At 40.7% G+C, this 17,308-nt stretch overlaps 1 protein-coding gene across 1 annotated transcript in view; it reads left to right on the top strand.

The window, feature by feature from the left end:
- The window catches only part of COL6A1 (collagen type VI alpha 1 chain), a 75,575-nt gene that overhangs the window by 38,232 nt on the left and 20,035 nt on the right, over positions 1-17,308 (top strand). The window contains exons 21-26 of the mRNA XM_029069164.1: positions 11,492-11,554; positions 12,125-12,187; positions 13,301-13,351; positions 13,437-13,472; positions 16,194-16,256; positions 16,835-16,900. Of these exons, the coding sequence (XP_028924997.1) occupies positions 11,492-11,554; positions 12,125-12,187; positions 13,301-13,351; positions 13,437-13,472; positions 16,194-16,256; positions 16,835-16,900 (342 nt within the window). The remainder of the gene's footprint in view (positions 1-11,491; positions 11,555-12,124; positions 12,188-13,300; positions 13,352-13,436; positions 13,473-16,193; positions 16,257-16,834; positions 16,901-17,308) is intronic.

The following is a 17,308-nucleotide window of genomic DNA, read 5'->3' as shown; positions in this document are numbered from 1 at the left end:
TGTGTACTATGTGCCGAGCACTGTTCTAAGCACTGGGGTAGATACAAGGTAATCAGGTTGGGAAGCAGCCTGGCTCAGTGAAAAGAGCATGGGCTTTGGAGTCAGAGGTCATGGGTTCGAATGCCGGATCTGCCACTTGTCAGCTGTGTGACTGTGGGCAAGTCACTTCACTTCTCTGTGCCTCAGTTACCTCATCTGTAAAATGGGGATGAAGACTGTGAGCCCCGTGTGGGACAACCTGATTCCCCTGTGTCTACCCCTGCGCTTAGAACAGTGCTCTGCACATAATAAGTGCTTAACAAATACCAACATTATTAGGTTGTCCCACGTGGGGCTCACAGCCTTAATCTCCATTTTACAGATGAGATAATGGAGGCACAGAGAAGTTAAGTGACTTGCCCAAAGTCACACAGCTGACAAGTGGAGCTGGGATCAGAACCCATGACTTCTGAGTCCCTAGCCCGTGCTCTTTCCACTAATCCATGCTGCTTCTCCAGCAGCAGATTAGAGGAAAACGTATTCAAATATTATAGGGTGTTTTTTTTTCCCTGAGAAAAACTGAAATATTTCAAGGAAAATGGTGAAATCTACATAGCAGCATCTCTCTTTTAACAAGATTGTTTTCTCTAGCAAGTGGGTAATGGGGATCTCTCCAGTTACTCTCAGCAGATTCTCAGAAAGAATGGGGAGAAAATGAGTGGAGTTAAACTCTGAATCTTAATATAGAAGGATTTTTTTTCCTACCCCACCAAGCAGCCAGTTAGAGAAATGAGCTGACTTAGTTTCATGTTGTAAACAAAATTCTTGCCAAATTGTACATGTTCTTCTTAAAACATCAAAATGACTATTTAAAATGTATTCCTAGAGATCTTTTATGTTTTAAATGAATTACATTTTAAATGTGCTACCTTTTAATTTCCTGAGCGTCCCAAATGGGGTGCATAAAAAAAAAAAATCACTGCATTCTGCTCAGAATGTCTAGTGACTCAAAGCTAGTTTGGATTTGACTTAGAGCCTAAAGCAGGGACTTTAGGGGACCCATGGAGTGACAAGAGAAGCAGCATAGCCTAGTGAATAGAACACGGGCCTGCAAGTCAGAAGGACCTGGATTCTAATCCCAGGTAGGCCACTTGTCTGCTGTGTGACTTGAGCAGGTCACTTAACTTCTCTGTGTCTCAGTTACCTCATCTGTAAAATGGAGTTTAAGACTGTAGCCCCATGTGGGTCATGGACTGTGACCAATATAATTTGTGTCTACCCCAGTGCTTAATACAGTGTCTGGCCTATAGTAAGTGCTTAACAAATACCATTATATGTGTATATATATTGCTGGTATTTGTTAAGTCCTTACTATGTATATATTTTTATGTGTTCAGCAAACTTCCACACATAATGTTATTGGGCAAGGCTGACAAGTTAATCCCATGCTGTAGCAAACAGTCAGTGAGGAATCTGAGCATAGAAACTGAATCCAGGTGTGATAAGAGAAGCAGCGTGGCTCAGTGGAAAGAGCCCAGGCTTGGGAGTCAGAGTTCATGAGTTCGTATCCCGGCTCTGCCACTTGTCAGCTGTGTGACTGTGGGCAAGTCACTTCACTTCTCTGTGCCTCAGTTCCCTCATCTGTAAAATGGGGATTAACTGAGAGCCCCACTGGGGACAACCTGATGACCCTGTATCTACCCCAGCGTTTAGAACAGTGCTCGGCACATAGTAAGCGCTTAACAAATACCAACATTACTATAAGTTTACAGAGCTAAAGTGCCAAGTAGAGATGTAACTGAATCCTACAGTATCGCAGAAATAATTCATATGAGGTGGCAAATGTCTTCTCCTCATCCTTTCCCAATGTTCATTCCCACTTTTTTTGCCCATACATGTTCAATGACAATCAGTCAATTATATTTATTGAGCACCTACTGAATGCAATGGACTATATTAAGCACTTGGGAGAGTGCAACAGAAGAAAAGCGTAAATTATCTGCCCTGAAATCCTCTTACTAATATATTGTGTGAGTTCCTTGATAGCTGCATAAATGCTTGAAGTGAAGCAACCCTAAGGAAGTTTCCTGTTTTTCAGAGAGGGGTTTTCTACTCTTCAGTGCCTGGTTGTCTTGTTCTCCCCCAACTCATCATCAATCCAATTGAACTATCCCACAAACTCTTCTGGTTCCCAGAGAGAATTGATATACTGGGGTAGGACTCAGCAGTGAGTCACTCTTTGCTCCTCAGAGTCTGTATAAATCCAACCCATGTGAAAATATGGTCTTCCTCAGCCAGAATCAGCATTGCACAAATGAAATACAGATGCGTTTGACTGGGGCTGTATAGGATTTGTTTAGGAAGTACAAACCCTTTTCCAGAGATATCAGAGTGCCCCTATTGTAACCAACAGGGAAAGGGGAATTTTCAAAGGGCTTAGACTATTGCTCAGTACCACATTGTAAACATGGTGTTATTGTGTAGAAGTATACTGTAGAAGAATTCTCTGCCTATTCCAGAGTGGTACTAATATAGAAACCACCCAAGTCACTAATGCCTGATCTGCAGTAGACTGAGCATTACATCAGTATAATATAAAAGTGGCATCCTAAATGGAAGGAGATCTTGGCCCCTAACCCTGAGTGAGCGATGTCTCTACTTGACTTCTCAACTAAAATATAGCTGTTTTACTCAACAATTGATGATACTGTCAATTGAAATTGAGAGTCCAGGGATAGTCATAAGTTCCTTTCTGGCATTTGGTCTGATGCATCGTTTTCCTTTATCGGATATCTAAAACATTTTTGCTTTCATAGTTTTTTTTTTTTTAATAAATTGACTTCTCTCATGTTTTCCTCCGGTGCTGGCAAGAAGTCCTTTTGTTGAAGGTCTTTGCTAAGAACTGTTTTTTAAAAGAATATCCAGAGTACTTGCAAACCTCAGTGTACCTCTCCCCTTACTCCTCTAGTACAGATAAGACCTCTTTACTTTTTGGGATTTTGATTTTTTTTTTTTTTTGCTTCTGATGCTTTAAAACTTTTCCCAAAGCACCAGACTTGGCAAGCGTGTACTGACAACAACAGGCTGCCCCTCTTCATTCCCAATCTCCACAGCTACAGGGAGGCACATAACCGAGATGACTGGGTTGCCATGTTGTACCAGAGAAATGTTCTACAGAAGATAATGTTTCAAATCCAGAGGTGAATGAACCCAAGTCACTTGGTTGGGAATTCTGAGAGAGGACTGAAACGCCTCAGAGACTTACGAATCCTGGAGGCCAGTCTCTAGGCAAACACCAGAGGTCTACTTATTTTTGAGTATCCTCTTCTGAGGATGCCACAGCCTATATATGTTTCTCTTGGTGATTTCTTGGTTCTAGGGCTAATAAACTGAAGGAAGAGGTAGAGGAGTAAAGAGGAGGTTCAAGGAAGATGTGCTACTCTGAAACAAAATCCTAAGGTCACTGTGCTTGTGTTGATTGTTAATTTCAAGCACCAAATGATTTTCAATAATGTAACTCGTGACATCTGCCCTTGAGGCAGAAGTTTCTACCCTGCCATCTCTCCCATTGACCCTACAGTCGATCAACTGGAAGCATTTATTGAAAACTTACTGAATACAAAGCATTGAACCAAGAGCTTGGTAACATACCAGAAATAGAGCATATTGTCCCTGCTCTCAAGGAGCTTTTAGTGCAGTGGAAAAGAAGTAGAGACATTAGTATTTACCAATATTTGGAGCAGGAGAAAGAACAAAGATATAACAGGTAGTAGAATATGTCAGCATGAAATTTCTGAACAAATAATTGAACATGAAATTTAATATGTGTTACAAAAGTGTTGATGATAGCTATAAAATGCATATGTAATAATGATGGTTGTTGGGTTGATATAACTTGGAGGTTTGGGAATTAATCTGGAAGGACTGTCTGGAGGAGGTGAAACTTTAGGAGGGCTTTGAAGATCAGGGGAACTCTGACCTTGTGGATTTGAAGTGGGAGGGAGAAGAGCATGAGAAAGAGGTCAGAGGTATGAGAGTCTCTTCTTTCTCTGTCCCCTCTGATTCTCTTGACTCATTCTTTAGAGGAAGCAGCTATGATGAGATTGAATCAACTCAGTCTGTGTACTAGACTTGAGAAATAATCATGCTTGGAACTTGATGTTTTCCTCGTCATTCCTTTCCGGAAAGCTTGGAAGAGGTATCTTCACTAAACCTAATTAGGAAATTTCTCCTTTAAAAGCTTTCCCATGGCATTCATTGGAGGAGGGGTTAGAGAGGAAGGTGCGAGTCAACATCTCTCCTTCTCTGAGTCAGTCAAGCTGGGCCAACTGATTTAGTGTGTACAGAAGCTCCATCAGCATGTTGGGAAACTTATACAGAACTCTATTTTCCCACTGCATTGCCCCAATCAGAAATGGACAGGGATCCTGTTCAGACCATTTAACATTTATTCTGTATCAGTTGAAGACCTTTCAAAGTGATGACCAATCCCGTTCATTCAAAAGTGGTCTCTTTAATAGCATACCTTTTAACTTTTCTCAGTGTGAAGAGAATATATCATCTTTTTCCAATATGTATTTGTAGTCAATTAGTTCTTGAGTTCCCACTATGTCAGAGTGGTGTACTTTGTGCCTTATCACAAATTAGGCAGCAGGGTCCCTGCCCTGCTTACAGTTACAGTTGAAAAAAGACAATGACTAGGTATAGATATTTTAAGATCAATTTACGATTCTTTGAACGAACAATCATCAGTGGGGAATTGGGGTCCACCAGAGAATGCCAATGGCAACTGAATCTTTTGGAGATGTTTCAGATGCTGTTAAGTCTTTATCAGTGTTTGACTTCTCTGAGTTGACAGTGGCTCAGTGTCACAGTGTGGGGTAGCATGGAGTGGGGTGATGTGGGGTGGGGAAGACAGAGCATTCAAATTCCACATATGACTGAGCTCCGGGGCCTGGCTGCATTTGCACAGTTGCTTTATTGGGTTGGGTCATTGCCCTCATGCGTATGTGGAAAGACTCCCATAAGATTCATGCAGAAATGAAAAATCATCTTGACTTTAGACAGATCTCTGAATCTCTGCAAATCGGGTGCAGCTGACCGGTCTCTTCAAATTATCTGCCCTCCTGGGATCCTCTGGGTCAGATGGTCCTGACTGCTTTGTTCTTATGGGCTGAATCAGTGATTTTTCTGGACACCACTTCATCCTGAGAGTTAGGGAGTCTTCTTATATGCATTTTCCCAGCTAACCCTGCATATTCTTTAATTCATTCAAGTCCAGGAAGCAGGCAGAAAATAGCTATGGGTTCAAAAGGGGAGTAAACTTCTGGAGGAATAGCTTATAATGTAACTTTTGTTTCTAAAAGGAAATTTAGGATTGTAGAGGACAAATGAAAGGGATGATAGATGGTACATCCTGAAACATTAGGAATCAAGAGAAGTAATAATTCTATGATTTATTTATTATTCATTTATTTATTAATCATATTTACTGAGCAGCCTGTGTACAAAGCATTGTACTAAGTGCTTGAGATGTACAGTACGACATCAAACACATTCCCTGCCCAGAGTGATCTCACAGTCTAGAGGGGGAGAAAGATATTAATATAAATAAATACATAGATAAATCATAAATATATACATATGTGCCATGGGGAAGGGAGAGAGCATGTATGAAGATTCCTCTAAACATCCTGTTATCACTGTCAGAGACAGAATGCTGAATAATTTTTCGGTTCTTCTGTACCCTACTGACAGTGAAGAAGTCCATGAGGCATAAGGAGGCAGTCCCTACCATAGATTCAGAATAGAACTAGATTGCAGACTCATGAAAGGGAATAAGCAGGCAAGTAAAGCACAACTTATGTAGGCTTTCAGGGGCCAATTTAGCATAAGGAAGTTTAGGCTACTCTTATTTCCCATCTTCAATCATGGAAATCTGACCCAGTTAATAACGGTGGTATTTGTTAAGCATTTACTATGTGCCAGACACTGTTCTAAGCCCTAGGGTAGCTACAAGCTAATCGGGTTGGACCCAATCCCTTGTCCCACTTAGGGCTCACAGTTTTAAACCTATTTTACAGATGAGGAAGCTGAGGCACAGAGAAGTGAAGTGACTTGCCCAAGGTCACACAACAGACAAGTGATAGAACTGGGATTAGTCCTTCTGACTCCCACACACATGCTCTAACCACTATACCGTGCTGCTTCTCAATTGCCCCTTAGTACTTACAGGGCTAGGAAGTCAGGTCCAGGTAAAGGGGATAACATTCCGAGGATATTTTGGAACAGCCCCATTTGATCTCAGGGAGCTCTGTGCTCCCACCTTCTTCCCCCCAAACACTTTCTTGAAAATAAATGAGGGGTGAGTCTCACTCTAGCAGAGTAGTCATCATGAAAAATAAACAATCTGAAGCAACTTGACTCTTGCTAAGAAAAGATACCTTTAAAAGCATCAAAGTTTGTTTGTATTCATTCATTCATTCAATAGTATTTATTGAGCGCTTACTATGTGCAGAGCACTGTACTAAGCACTTGGAATGTACAAATTGGTAACAGATAGAGACAGTCCCTGCCCTTTGACTGGCTTACAGTCTAATTGATGGGCAATTCTGTCTGGTCAAACTGCATCGTGACAAAATTACCAAATGAACTGAATTCAGGTGTGTGATGCTCCCTGCTTTGTTTCCAAAGAAATCTTGAGGTTTAATGAATCACAATTCTCCCTTCAACAATGTAAAATAAAATATGTGGTGCAACAAAAAGGAAATAGTGTTTGAGCATTTTAGTGTAAACATTTCTGTGGAAAAAAACCCAGCCTTCATTTTAGAATGAATTTGTTTGAAATCTCAGTATTATGCTGCTTTTTCTAAGGTTCAGATTTGGAACCAAATGGCATAAGGAGAGAAAGAATCCAAATAAAACAAAACAAAAAAAATTATACAAAACAGAAAGGAAAGTGAATTAATAGGGTAAAAATAAATGTTGAAGGAACAAATTTATGGACAAGAAAATCAGTGGACCACTATGTATCTTTTCCAACCTTTCCAGACATCCTCTTCCTAAGAAGATTGAAATGTATCTTTTCCCATCTTCCTCTGAGACCCTTTCATGGACAGCACATCGTGAAGTAGCCTTTTGACGTAGTAGCCTTTCAGAAGAGCCTTGTTTACTGCCGTAATGTTTCATCTTCGGGAAACTAATTCTGTGTCTGCTCCATGTTTATCTCGCCCTCTTTCTGTTTAGATTCCTTCTCCTAGTTTGTAAAATTTGACCAATCGTGAAGCTATTTGACCAGTTCATCTTCAGCATATCCCTTCATAATACTGCTTGCAAAAGCACCCCAATTTCTGTTGTAAAGAAATCAAATCAATTTCTTGACTCTTCATATCACCAAAAATGTTCTTATAGCAGTGGTTTCAGCCCCCAAAAGCATGAGAAAATGTGAGATGGAAGGATCTGAATAATGTTCTTTCTGTTCCACCTTTTTATTTCCTTTAATGGTATTTGTTGGCCATTTACTATGTTCCAAGTGCTGTTCAAAAAACTTGAATAGATACAAGATAATCATGTGGGACCCAATTCCTGTCCCACAGAGGGCTCCCATTCTTAATCCTCATTTTGCAGATGAGGGAACTGTGGCACAGAGAAGTTAAGTGATCTGCCCAAAGTCATCCATCAGGCAAGTAGTGGAGCTGGGTTTAGAACCCAGGCCCCCTGACTCCCAGGCCCATGCTCCTTCCACTAGGCCACACTGCTTCATCTCCTCAGATTTCCTCCTTCCTACCAAATAGGGACGGTGTCATGGATTTCACTTTCATTAAAATAAGCCACCAGCCAACAAGTGTCCAACATAGATGGGGCTATGTTCAGGTGGATTGTCCTGAAGCTGCTTCACTACTGGACCCAATTTGTCCCATAAATATTGGCAGTTGGGATTCAGACCCCAGGACCTCTGCTTACTGTTGTCACCTGAAAACCAAAAGATTAGTGATCACCCTCCCGAGATGGACTGGTCTTTAGATCAGAATCCAAATAAGGGCCAGGCACCACTTGCTATTAGGAAACTCCAAGAACAAGGGTTCTGCAGATCCCACCCAGGGAAGCAGAACTCTTTCTTCCAATTGAACTGTTCCATGACCAAGTGGGCTTCACTTGACATTTGGGGAGAAAAGACTCTTGCCCGGTCAGGCCACTAAATTTGTTAGATTTTCCGAAATTTAGGAGGCTGTTGTTGTCCAAGACGTTTTTCTCAAATGCTGAGGAGGAAAATGTTTTTTCCCCTGCCAAGTCAAAAGGAATAGAATAGGCAAAGACTGGAATTTGGCAATCAGCAGTGTGCAAGCTTGTTATCTGAAAGAGCTGAACTCTGATACGTGTTTCTTTTGGCCAGGGATATAACACAGCTCCCATTTTCTTCCCTTCATATTTCTTACTATCTTGAGTCCATCCCCACTCCATTTTTCCCTGTCCCGCTGAATGCACAAAACCAGAAAAGTAGCAGGGATTGTCCTTGAAGTGTTCCCCTAGCGATATAACAGGTCTCCACTGTTGGGGCCAAAATCTGCAGAAATGGCCTGGAAAGCATCGATCGACAGAAGACTGGTCAGGGTTCCAGGAGAAACCAGGGACTGTTTTCTCCACTAACTTAAGAGTGTCAATTGTTCAGCTTCAAGGTTTATGGCATCCAGTTTTCTTAATGATTCTCCCTTATGCCCTGTGGAAATTTTGGGTCCCAGAGACTCAGACTAACAGAAGTGAAGCAAAATAATCCTGTGGAGAACAGAAGTCTGGAATCTCAAGTAATACAAGAAAAATATGTCATTTTTTTTAATCCATTCAGGTCAGAATTGTCTTAGAAATGTTGTTTGTTGTAACAAATTCAAATTATGCTAAAATATTAAACACCAAACTCTACATTGAACTAAATTCCCACTCTCTGATGGGAGATGAAACATTTTGACCCCTGCCTTAATTTTCCTGAGGTCTCCATCCCAGTAGCCTCAAGCAATTAGGTCCTTTGACCATGAAGTTGGGCCTGAGACAAGTCCCCTCATCCCTTCCTCCGTCTCCCTGCTATAACACAGGAAAGGAAGAAATTAGGACCCCCCATAGCTAGAGTGGGCAGGATGAGGGGGCTTTCATCTGTTTAGAAATGATGAAATTTGAAATTTTGCTGTCCTGGGCAGTTTGATCCAGAAGGGATGGTTGATTGAGTCAATTGCTTTTGATCATTTTTATTAGTTATTAGTTAAAACTAAGCTGTCGGCTGTTTCAAGTCATCCTAAGTATATAGCCTCCCCACCCCCCCCATTCTAGACTGGAGCCCCTTTAAGGCAGAGTCTTGGAACTTGGTAGTTAGCTTAATGAATACTCCTCGTTTCCAAAGGACCTGCTTTGTTCCCAGGGAATAGTTTATGCACTAGGAGTATCTGGCCCTTTAAAAAGCAAAGGCATCTCTGTTGCTGTAGTTGAATTCTCTAAGACTGGACTACTGTCTGTCTTTTCCATGACAGTCATTCTGATTTTTTTTAACCTTTCACAAATATGAGTCCCTATGTTGAGGCTAATGAACATATTGAATTTTGGCTAACGAATTTCGACCATGAAAAATTTCAACCATGACCCATCAAGACCACGTAGTGGGTTATAGTTTACATATGAAAAAAGTTTCACTCCCGGGCAATGACTTCAACAACTCCTGCTGCAATTGCCTATTTTCAGAAGAGTGGCTGTTTTATGACTTGATGAGGCAATAAAATATGTGGCAATGTTCTACAAAAGGATCTGGCAGTCTAGAAATAAAAGTCAAACTGGATTCCTTTGTAGTTAGGCAGAGACGTAGCACATAGAGCAGTAAACTGTAAGCCTGTCAATGGGCAGGGATTGTCTCTACCTGTTGCTGAATTGTACATTCCAAGCACTCAGTACAGTGCTCTGCACATGAATGAATGAATGCATATAAATAGTATCAATAAATCTGAAGGTGCATAACCATGTACTGTGCACTAGTCTTAGGGTAAATGTAAAAAAAATTGATATGGTTCCTGCCTATTTAAGGAATAGGCAATCTGACATAAATAGAGAACCATAATTGAAAGAATGATCCAAAAGAAAGAAATGTCAATGATTTTGTGGGCAAATTGGTGTCAAGGATGCTTAGTCAAGGAAACATTCTGGGATCATGATGGCCTTGAATGACAATCAGTCATATTTATGGAGCGCTTACTGTGTGCAGAGCATTATGCTAAGTGCTTGGGAGGATACAATAAAACAGAGTTGATAGGCGTGTTCCTTGTTTACAATGAGCTTACAGTCTGTTGTTAAAAATTTCAGAATGGAAAAACACCATGGAAAAATGTGTTCCAAAAGATAAATAGCTTTTATGTACAACAGGCTCCCCCAATTTTTCCCTTTCCCTCTGCTTGAAGTGTTAGAAAGATGCAAAATGGAGAAAAACCCTTCCTAGTACCATGACTAAGTGGCGACAGAAATTGAAATGTCTGAATCAGACGTTTGAGGCAAGATCTAAGTCTAGGCTATATGACCAGAGGGCCCTAAGTGAAGAGTCCAACTATTAGTCGTACTGAAGTTGTCTGCTTTCCTTCAGTGACTTGCTTGGAAATGTGGAAGTGACTGAAGCACTGAACTTTTGAAAAAGTCTAGTCCCAGATCACCATGTTTCTCTGTTTTCTGTGATTTTTTGGGGTTCTAAACACCAAAATGCCAAAGTCCATGAAGTTACCTTTTGTTATATGGCAAATCAAAATATGAAACTCCACTCTAATCAACTTCTCAATCAGAGGATAATTCCAATACCTCAAATTTGCACTGATAAAATTTGATCGAGAGCCAGGAAAGAAAACTTCCCTCTTTTTGGTGAATTCTCCTACTCCTACCACATCCTGGAGTTTGCTTTCCCCTGGGTCAGGAGGAAGGGAGAGATTGACAAAGAATTTCGACTTATTAGTTTAACACGGGTGACCCTACCTCAGGCTAAAACAGTGGTGAGAAATGTATTTAGGTCTTTGCTGTATTATGATCCAGGGGCAGGGTTCAAATGGGCAAATTCATGGTTTTAAAGCTGCTCCAAACTAATGTGAGGCAGTGAGGGCCAGTCTGAGAAACAACTCCAAAAAGGTAATCTGGTTTCTAATTCTTTTCCCTGGTTTTAGTGCTGTGCTTTGGGGACAAATCCAGGAAAAGCCTTCAAGAAACAAGAGAGCAATTAGAATATATTTTTTCTTGCAGAATAAAAGGCTTCAAGAGAAACCCTGAGGAGGAGGAGCCTTAGGAAAGCATCTCCAGATGTGGAGTGTGAAAGCTGAGTTTATTTGTAGAGACCTTTGCTTTCTGAGCATCTTTTGAGGAACATATCCACCCTGAGGGTGCTTGTGTGCTTTCCTTTGAGTCACTGGAGTCCCTGCCTTCTGAGGAAGGAGTGAAGTCACTCACTTGAAGAAGGAAAGGAGGAGGTAAAGATTTAACAAGTTCTCTTTTCTGGTTTTTACAGGGTGATTCTGGGCCCGTTGGACCAAAGGGTCACAGAGGAGATGAAGGTGTTTCTGGACCTGGGGTGAGTATTGTTTACTGTCCTGGCTCAGTCTTTACTGGGAGATGCCCATTTTCGCAATAGTAGCCTTTTTTCTTTGTTTCTGTCACTGTCTCTGATTTCCCTCTCTCTCCTCTCTCTCCTCTCTCTTTCCTCTCTCTCTCGTCTCTCTCTCCTCTCTCTCTCTCTCTTCTCCCACTATGTAGTTACCCTTCCTCCACTTCCATTTTCTTACTTGTGCAATCTCCTTTCTGCCTGTTGATGAAACGTTTCTCCATTACACTCTCCAAAGTACTTAGAACAGTATTCTGAACACAGCAAGTGCTCAGTAAATAGCACTGATTGATTGAAAACACACTGTTTTTCCTAAATCACTGTAGCTTCTTTGGAGAAAGAAGTACAGTGCTAAATGCTTTGTACAGTGCTCTGCACACAGTAAGAGCTCAGTAAATATAAATGAATGAATGAAGGAATGATTTGAAACCAGGTTTTTCCTCATGATAATAAAAATGAGTTTGAGCAACTTGTCCCTAAACTGTCTGTTTCTTATACTCCAAAGCCTAATTTCATCATCATCTTCCTCACTTTACAAAGGGTCCCAGAGGAGCCCCTGGACCTGTAGGACCACCTGGAGATCCTGGTTTGATGGGTGATCGGGTAAGTTTACGTCCATACGAGCATTCCAGAATTACCCGTGTAGATTCCTTGCCATTGGTCAGTTGGCTCTTCCAGTTGGAATTGACTCTTGTGGAAAGAACTCAACTGCTTCTTCATAGGATGGAGACAGGCAAAGGGGGAAGGAAAACTTACTTGTCCCACTGAGCCCAGTAAACTAATCTGAGAGTGCACTAACTGCATAAAACAGCTGAAGTCCTAGTAAGCTGATTACCAGAAAACCTAACATCTGGGAGGAAGGAAGAATCTTATTTTCGGATGAAGCAGCTTTTGGGCATTGCAGTAGAGAACAGTAGAGCTTTTTTTCCTTTTCATTTTCATATGAGTTAAAGTTTCCATGACATGAGCCCATTCCTCATATCTTTTCCATATGCGGCTCTTCAGTCAACTTCAAAGAGGTTCAGAATGCTAAAGAGGCAAGTGAGGGTAAAGGAAGGGTGGGAGGAAAAGAGGGATAATTCCCAATTCAGCCCATCACTTTGAGCCCAGTTAATGTTGTCTCCTGTTTTGTCAGGGATAAGGCCTTCTGTACGCCCTATTCAAATTATATTTCTTTGCCTTTCTTTGAATGTTCATTTCTTTTCCTCAGGGTACCTTACACTTAGAACATAGTTTTAAATTAAACCATAAGTCCTGCAGTGATTACTTTGAAATTAGACTTGCTTTTTTATTTTCTAGAGCAAAACAATAGCATTTATTTTAGGAAAGCAAGTGCTAGCTTCTATAAATCCTTAATCCACAAAATATCTGGGTGGGGGGGCAGGGAGGTTGCCTTTTGGTGAACATTTATTTCCTCAAATTTTTTCCCAATCTTTACTGTGGGGCTCCTATATGAGCTATGCAGATGAATGAAAACAGAGTTACTATTTTTATTATTCAGGTAAGAACTAATCTCTGAAGACTTTTGGCCACCTCCAGTTGTCCAAAGGAAGAGACTTTGATTAAGAAGGAAAAATGGGCACTTTTGGAGCCATTAAGGAACAACTATTGAATGAATGAAGAGAGCCCCAGCTGCAGGGAACTAATCTATTTTATTCTCTTAATGGGCTGCTTTTACTTTGACATCATTTGGATCTCTTTTCTCCACTCTACTAGGGTGAAGATGGCCCACCTGGAAATGGAACTGAAGGATTCCCAGGATTCCCAGTAAGTTTTACAAAAACCAAAAACACCAAAGAAAAGTAATTTCATTGCTTCGAACCTGGTTTAATATTCTATCTGTTTTCCCTAGGGATATCCAGGGAACAGAGGTCTTCCTGGCATAAACGTGAGCTGCTTTATACCATATCCTTTCCCCTACTTTCTCACTCTTTCACTCTCTCTCTGTTTCTATCACTTTCTTTCCTCTCTTCTCATCTCAGTAGAATCCTTTAGGTTTTTAGTTGTCCTTTCTTTAGCTCTAGGAATTTTACTACCAACATACGACATTCCTTGTGGGCAAAGATTTTATTAGATTTATAGCACACACACATATATAAATCTACATATTATGTATGTATATATTTAGATATGTATGTATATAGAGAGATTTATATATGTGTGTATATGTGTATGCATATATATGCATATATAAACTGCTTAAGAATAACCATCTAAAACTGATTATAACTAGACTAATTAATCATATGACCCTCCAACTTTTCAACTATCCTTCAAGTATGAGGAAGGTATGCTGCACATATTCAGTCATTCAATCATATTTATTAAGCACTAACTATGTGCAGAGCACTATACTAAACATTTGAGAAAATACAACAATAAACAGTGACAATCCCTGCCCACAGTGAGCTCACAGTTTAGGGGTGGGGAGACAGACATCAATACAAATAAATGAAATTACAGTTTTTTACATAAGTGCTGTGGGGCTGGGAGGAGGCGGGGGAGAGCAAAGGGAGCATCTCAGGGTGATGCAGAAGAGAGTGGGAGATGAAAAATGGCGTGTAGTCCCAGAAGGCCTCTTGGAATAGATGTGTTTTCAATAAGGTTTTGAAGGCGGGGAGAGTAATTGTCTGTCAGATTTGAGGAGGGAAGGCATTCCAGGCCAGAGGCAGAATGTGGGCCAGGGCTCAAAGGCAGGACAGGTGAGGTGGCAGGACAGATGAGATTGAGGCACAGTGCACTAGAGGAGCAAAGTAGGCAGGCTGGGTTGTAGAAGGAGAGAAATGAGATGAGGTAGGAGGGGGCAAGGCGATGGAGAGCTTTAAAGCCAATGGTGAGGAGTTTTTGTCTGATAGGGAGGTGGGCTGGGCAGCCACTGGAGATTTTTGAGAAGAGGGGTGACATGTCCTGAATGTTTCTATAGAAAGATGATCCAGGCAGCTGAGTGAAGTATAGACTGGAGTGGGGAGAGACAGGAGGTTGGGAGACCAGAAAGGAGGCTGATGCAGTAATCCAGTCGGGATAGGATGAGTGATTGTACTAACATGGTAGTGGTTTGGATGAAGAGGAAGAGGCGGTTCCTGTGTATATAGCCAACAGTGGTTTATCTAAGATATACATATGCATTTGGTGGGATTTCATTTATTTACAGTTGTCATTTTTTTAATGAAGCAGTGAAAGATTCAAGAGGAAAAAAAGCCTAAATGATAAAGTCCGCTGGACTGCAAAGTTGTATTTGGGAATTTAGAAGTTTTGCTACCCGTAGTTGCTTTTGTAACCTTTAATGACATTTAAAATGACTTTAACCTTGTCCGTGTATATTTTAATGCATCCTATCAAAGACAAATGAGCTAATATAGCTATAAGAAACTTTATTTTTATATTTTCATTTTTCTGAACTTAAGTTCTACATCTTAATGTGATAAAGTTTGCAATCAGCTAGGGGTATTTTATCAAGTTTCCTTTTTCTGTTATATCTGGTTACTGGGCCCCTTTAGTGGGAGTGGCTGGTACCATGAGCCTCCTTTTCCATATGAAGGAAGAGGATTCATATTCCCAAAACATGCTGGGAGAAGGCTGCTGCACTCCATGTTAAGGTGTTTCACTTTTTAAGTGTTCTGGTTGATTCTTCATTCAGGTTTAATTAAAAGATCTTCAGGATACTACTCCCTTCAGTGCTGCCTTGAACCAAGAAATGCCTTACTATCCAGTGAAATCCTTTGAAATTTCATGTTGGCCAAAGGAACTCCAAGGGGGTTGGGGAGGGAGGGAAGGAGAGAGAAAGAAGGAGAGGCAACAAGGAAAGCTGAGAGAGAGTTTCTTGTAAGTGAATTCAGAAAGATGTTCTCCAGATCAATTATGCAGAGGCACAACTGATCAAGTGACAATATCCTAGGAGTTGCTGTTTAAAGAAACCATGGATTCTTATTATTTTGTGAATTCTCTGATGTTCCCTAGTCCAACCCCCTACCTGGCTCAACCCTTACCTACTTCTCACCACACCTCCTAGCATCCCCTTTTTAAGGATATAAAATTGCCTGATCAATCGAGTTAAGATCATTAGTCGAGCTTCCCTCTCTTCAGCCTTATCAGTCTTAGTAAGATTAATATTCGAGCTGCTCTCTCTTAACAGGGCTTTACCACATTTTTGTTGGAGAATAGACATTTACTAGTACATAAGTAATTCTATTCATGAAGACTGGCGCAAAGTATATACTCTTGGATTTAGTCAGTGGGACAGGATTTACCTATTGGAGCTAATCAGGGCATTCGTTTTAACCTAGTAGTCCCTCTGTGATTTGATCCTGTCTAGTTCTGATCTTTTTCTTCCTCTGTTCCGTCACTGAGGCACTTCTGATCCTGTAACCGTATAGTTTCTAAGCAGCTGAAGATGTTTCTTAAATAATCTTTACCCTTCATTCAAATTTATCCTTGACTCTTGAAACTGCTCAAACAGCTTTAAAATGATTGTTTATAAATTAACATACTATTCATATATCTAATGACAAATCCTGTTCTTTGATTGAAATCTCACAAGTATAAGTTCCTCTAATGGGACTTTCCAGTGCCTATTTTCTGGTTAAAAATGCCATTTGTTCTCAATTTATAGGGCACCAGAGGCTACCCTGGGGTGAAGGGTGATGAGGGAGAAGCTGGTGATCCTGGTGATGATGTAAGTGAAGACTAGTGCTGACAGTTTTCTTGCCATTCTGGAATTATTTTTGCAAGACAGTGAAAATGAAATTTTGCAATCCATCAGATTTATTGAGCACTTACTATGGGCTTAGCACTGTACTAAGAATTTGGGAGAGTACAGTACAACAGAGTTGGTGGACATATTCCCTGCCCACAGGGAGCTTACAGTCTAGAGGGATGAATGTTTGAACTATACATTCTTGTCATCTGGTTTACTGGATACAGATGCCCCAAATGCTGCTTATCTAACTGATTAACGCATTTTGAGGAATGTTAGTATTTTTAATGGTTAACAACAGTAATGGGATTTTTTAAGTAAAAAGTTTGCTTCCTGATTAATTTCTCAACTGGAAACAGAATGATATGAGGAAGGAATTTGTAAAACCAAATTAGAGCACAATCCTTTCAACTGAAGAAATATTGTGTCCTCTTCTTGTCACCATGTCCTAGAAAATGGATAAAATGGAGCATGTGGAATTATAGCAGGACAACCCCTCTGGGGCCATACTGGGAGAGGGATCAATGAGCATTAAAGCATTTGTTTATTTTTTTCAGGACCTCAATCCTGGGCCTCCAGGAAGAAAAGGAGCCAAAGGTCACAGAGGCCCCGAAGGCCCTGCTGTAAGTAAGAGCGGTGCACGAAATCAATCTGTAGTAATTACTGAGTGCTTACTTCAAGCAGAGCACTGTACTGAGCACTAAAGAGAATACCTTAGAGTTAGCAGACACAATCCTCTTCCTCAAGGAGGTTCCAATCTAGCGAAGGAGTCAGGTAGGGGGAAACAGAGTTTAAAGATATATACGTAAGTACTACAAAGTGTGAGAGTGAATATCCAAGTATGTAGGTGATGCTGAAGTGGCATCAGAGGGGGAAAAGAGTAGGGAGTTGATAGAATAATCAGGGAAGTTCAGAGATGTAGAAAAAGAGGCATTCCACACTGTGTGAATTTTATGAGGAGGCTTTACTGGCAGAGAATAACCTGAGTGTAACAATTTGCTGCTAGGAAAGGGAGTTAATATTCAACAGCT

Source organism: Ornithorhynchus anatinus, chromosome 7 (genome assembly GCF_004115215.2).
Source record: "Ornithorhynchus anatinus isolate Pmale09 chromosome 7, mOrnAna1.pri.v4, whole genome shotgun sequence".
In the NCBI taxonomy this organism is placed as follows: Eukaryota; Metazoa; Chordata; class Mammalia; order Monotremata; family Ornithorhynchidae; genus Ornithorhynchus; species Ornithorhynchus anatinus.
Note: the sequence above shows the minus strand (reverse complement) of the source record. Positions and strands in the feature narration are given on the sequence as shown.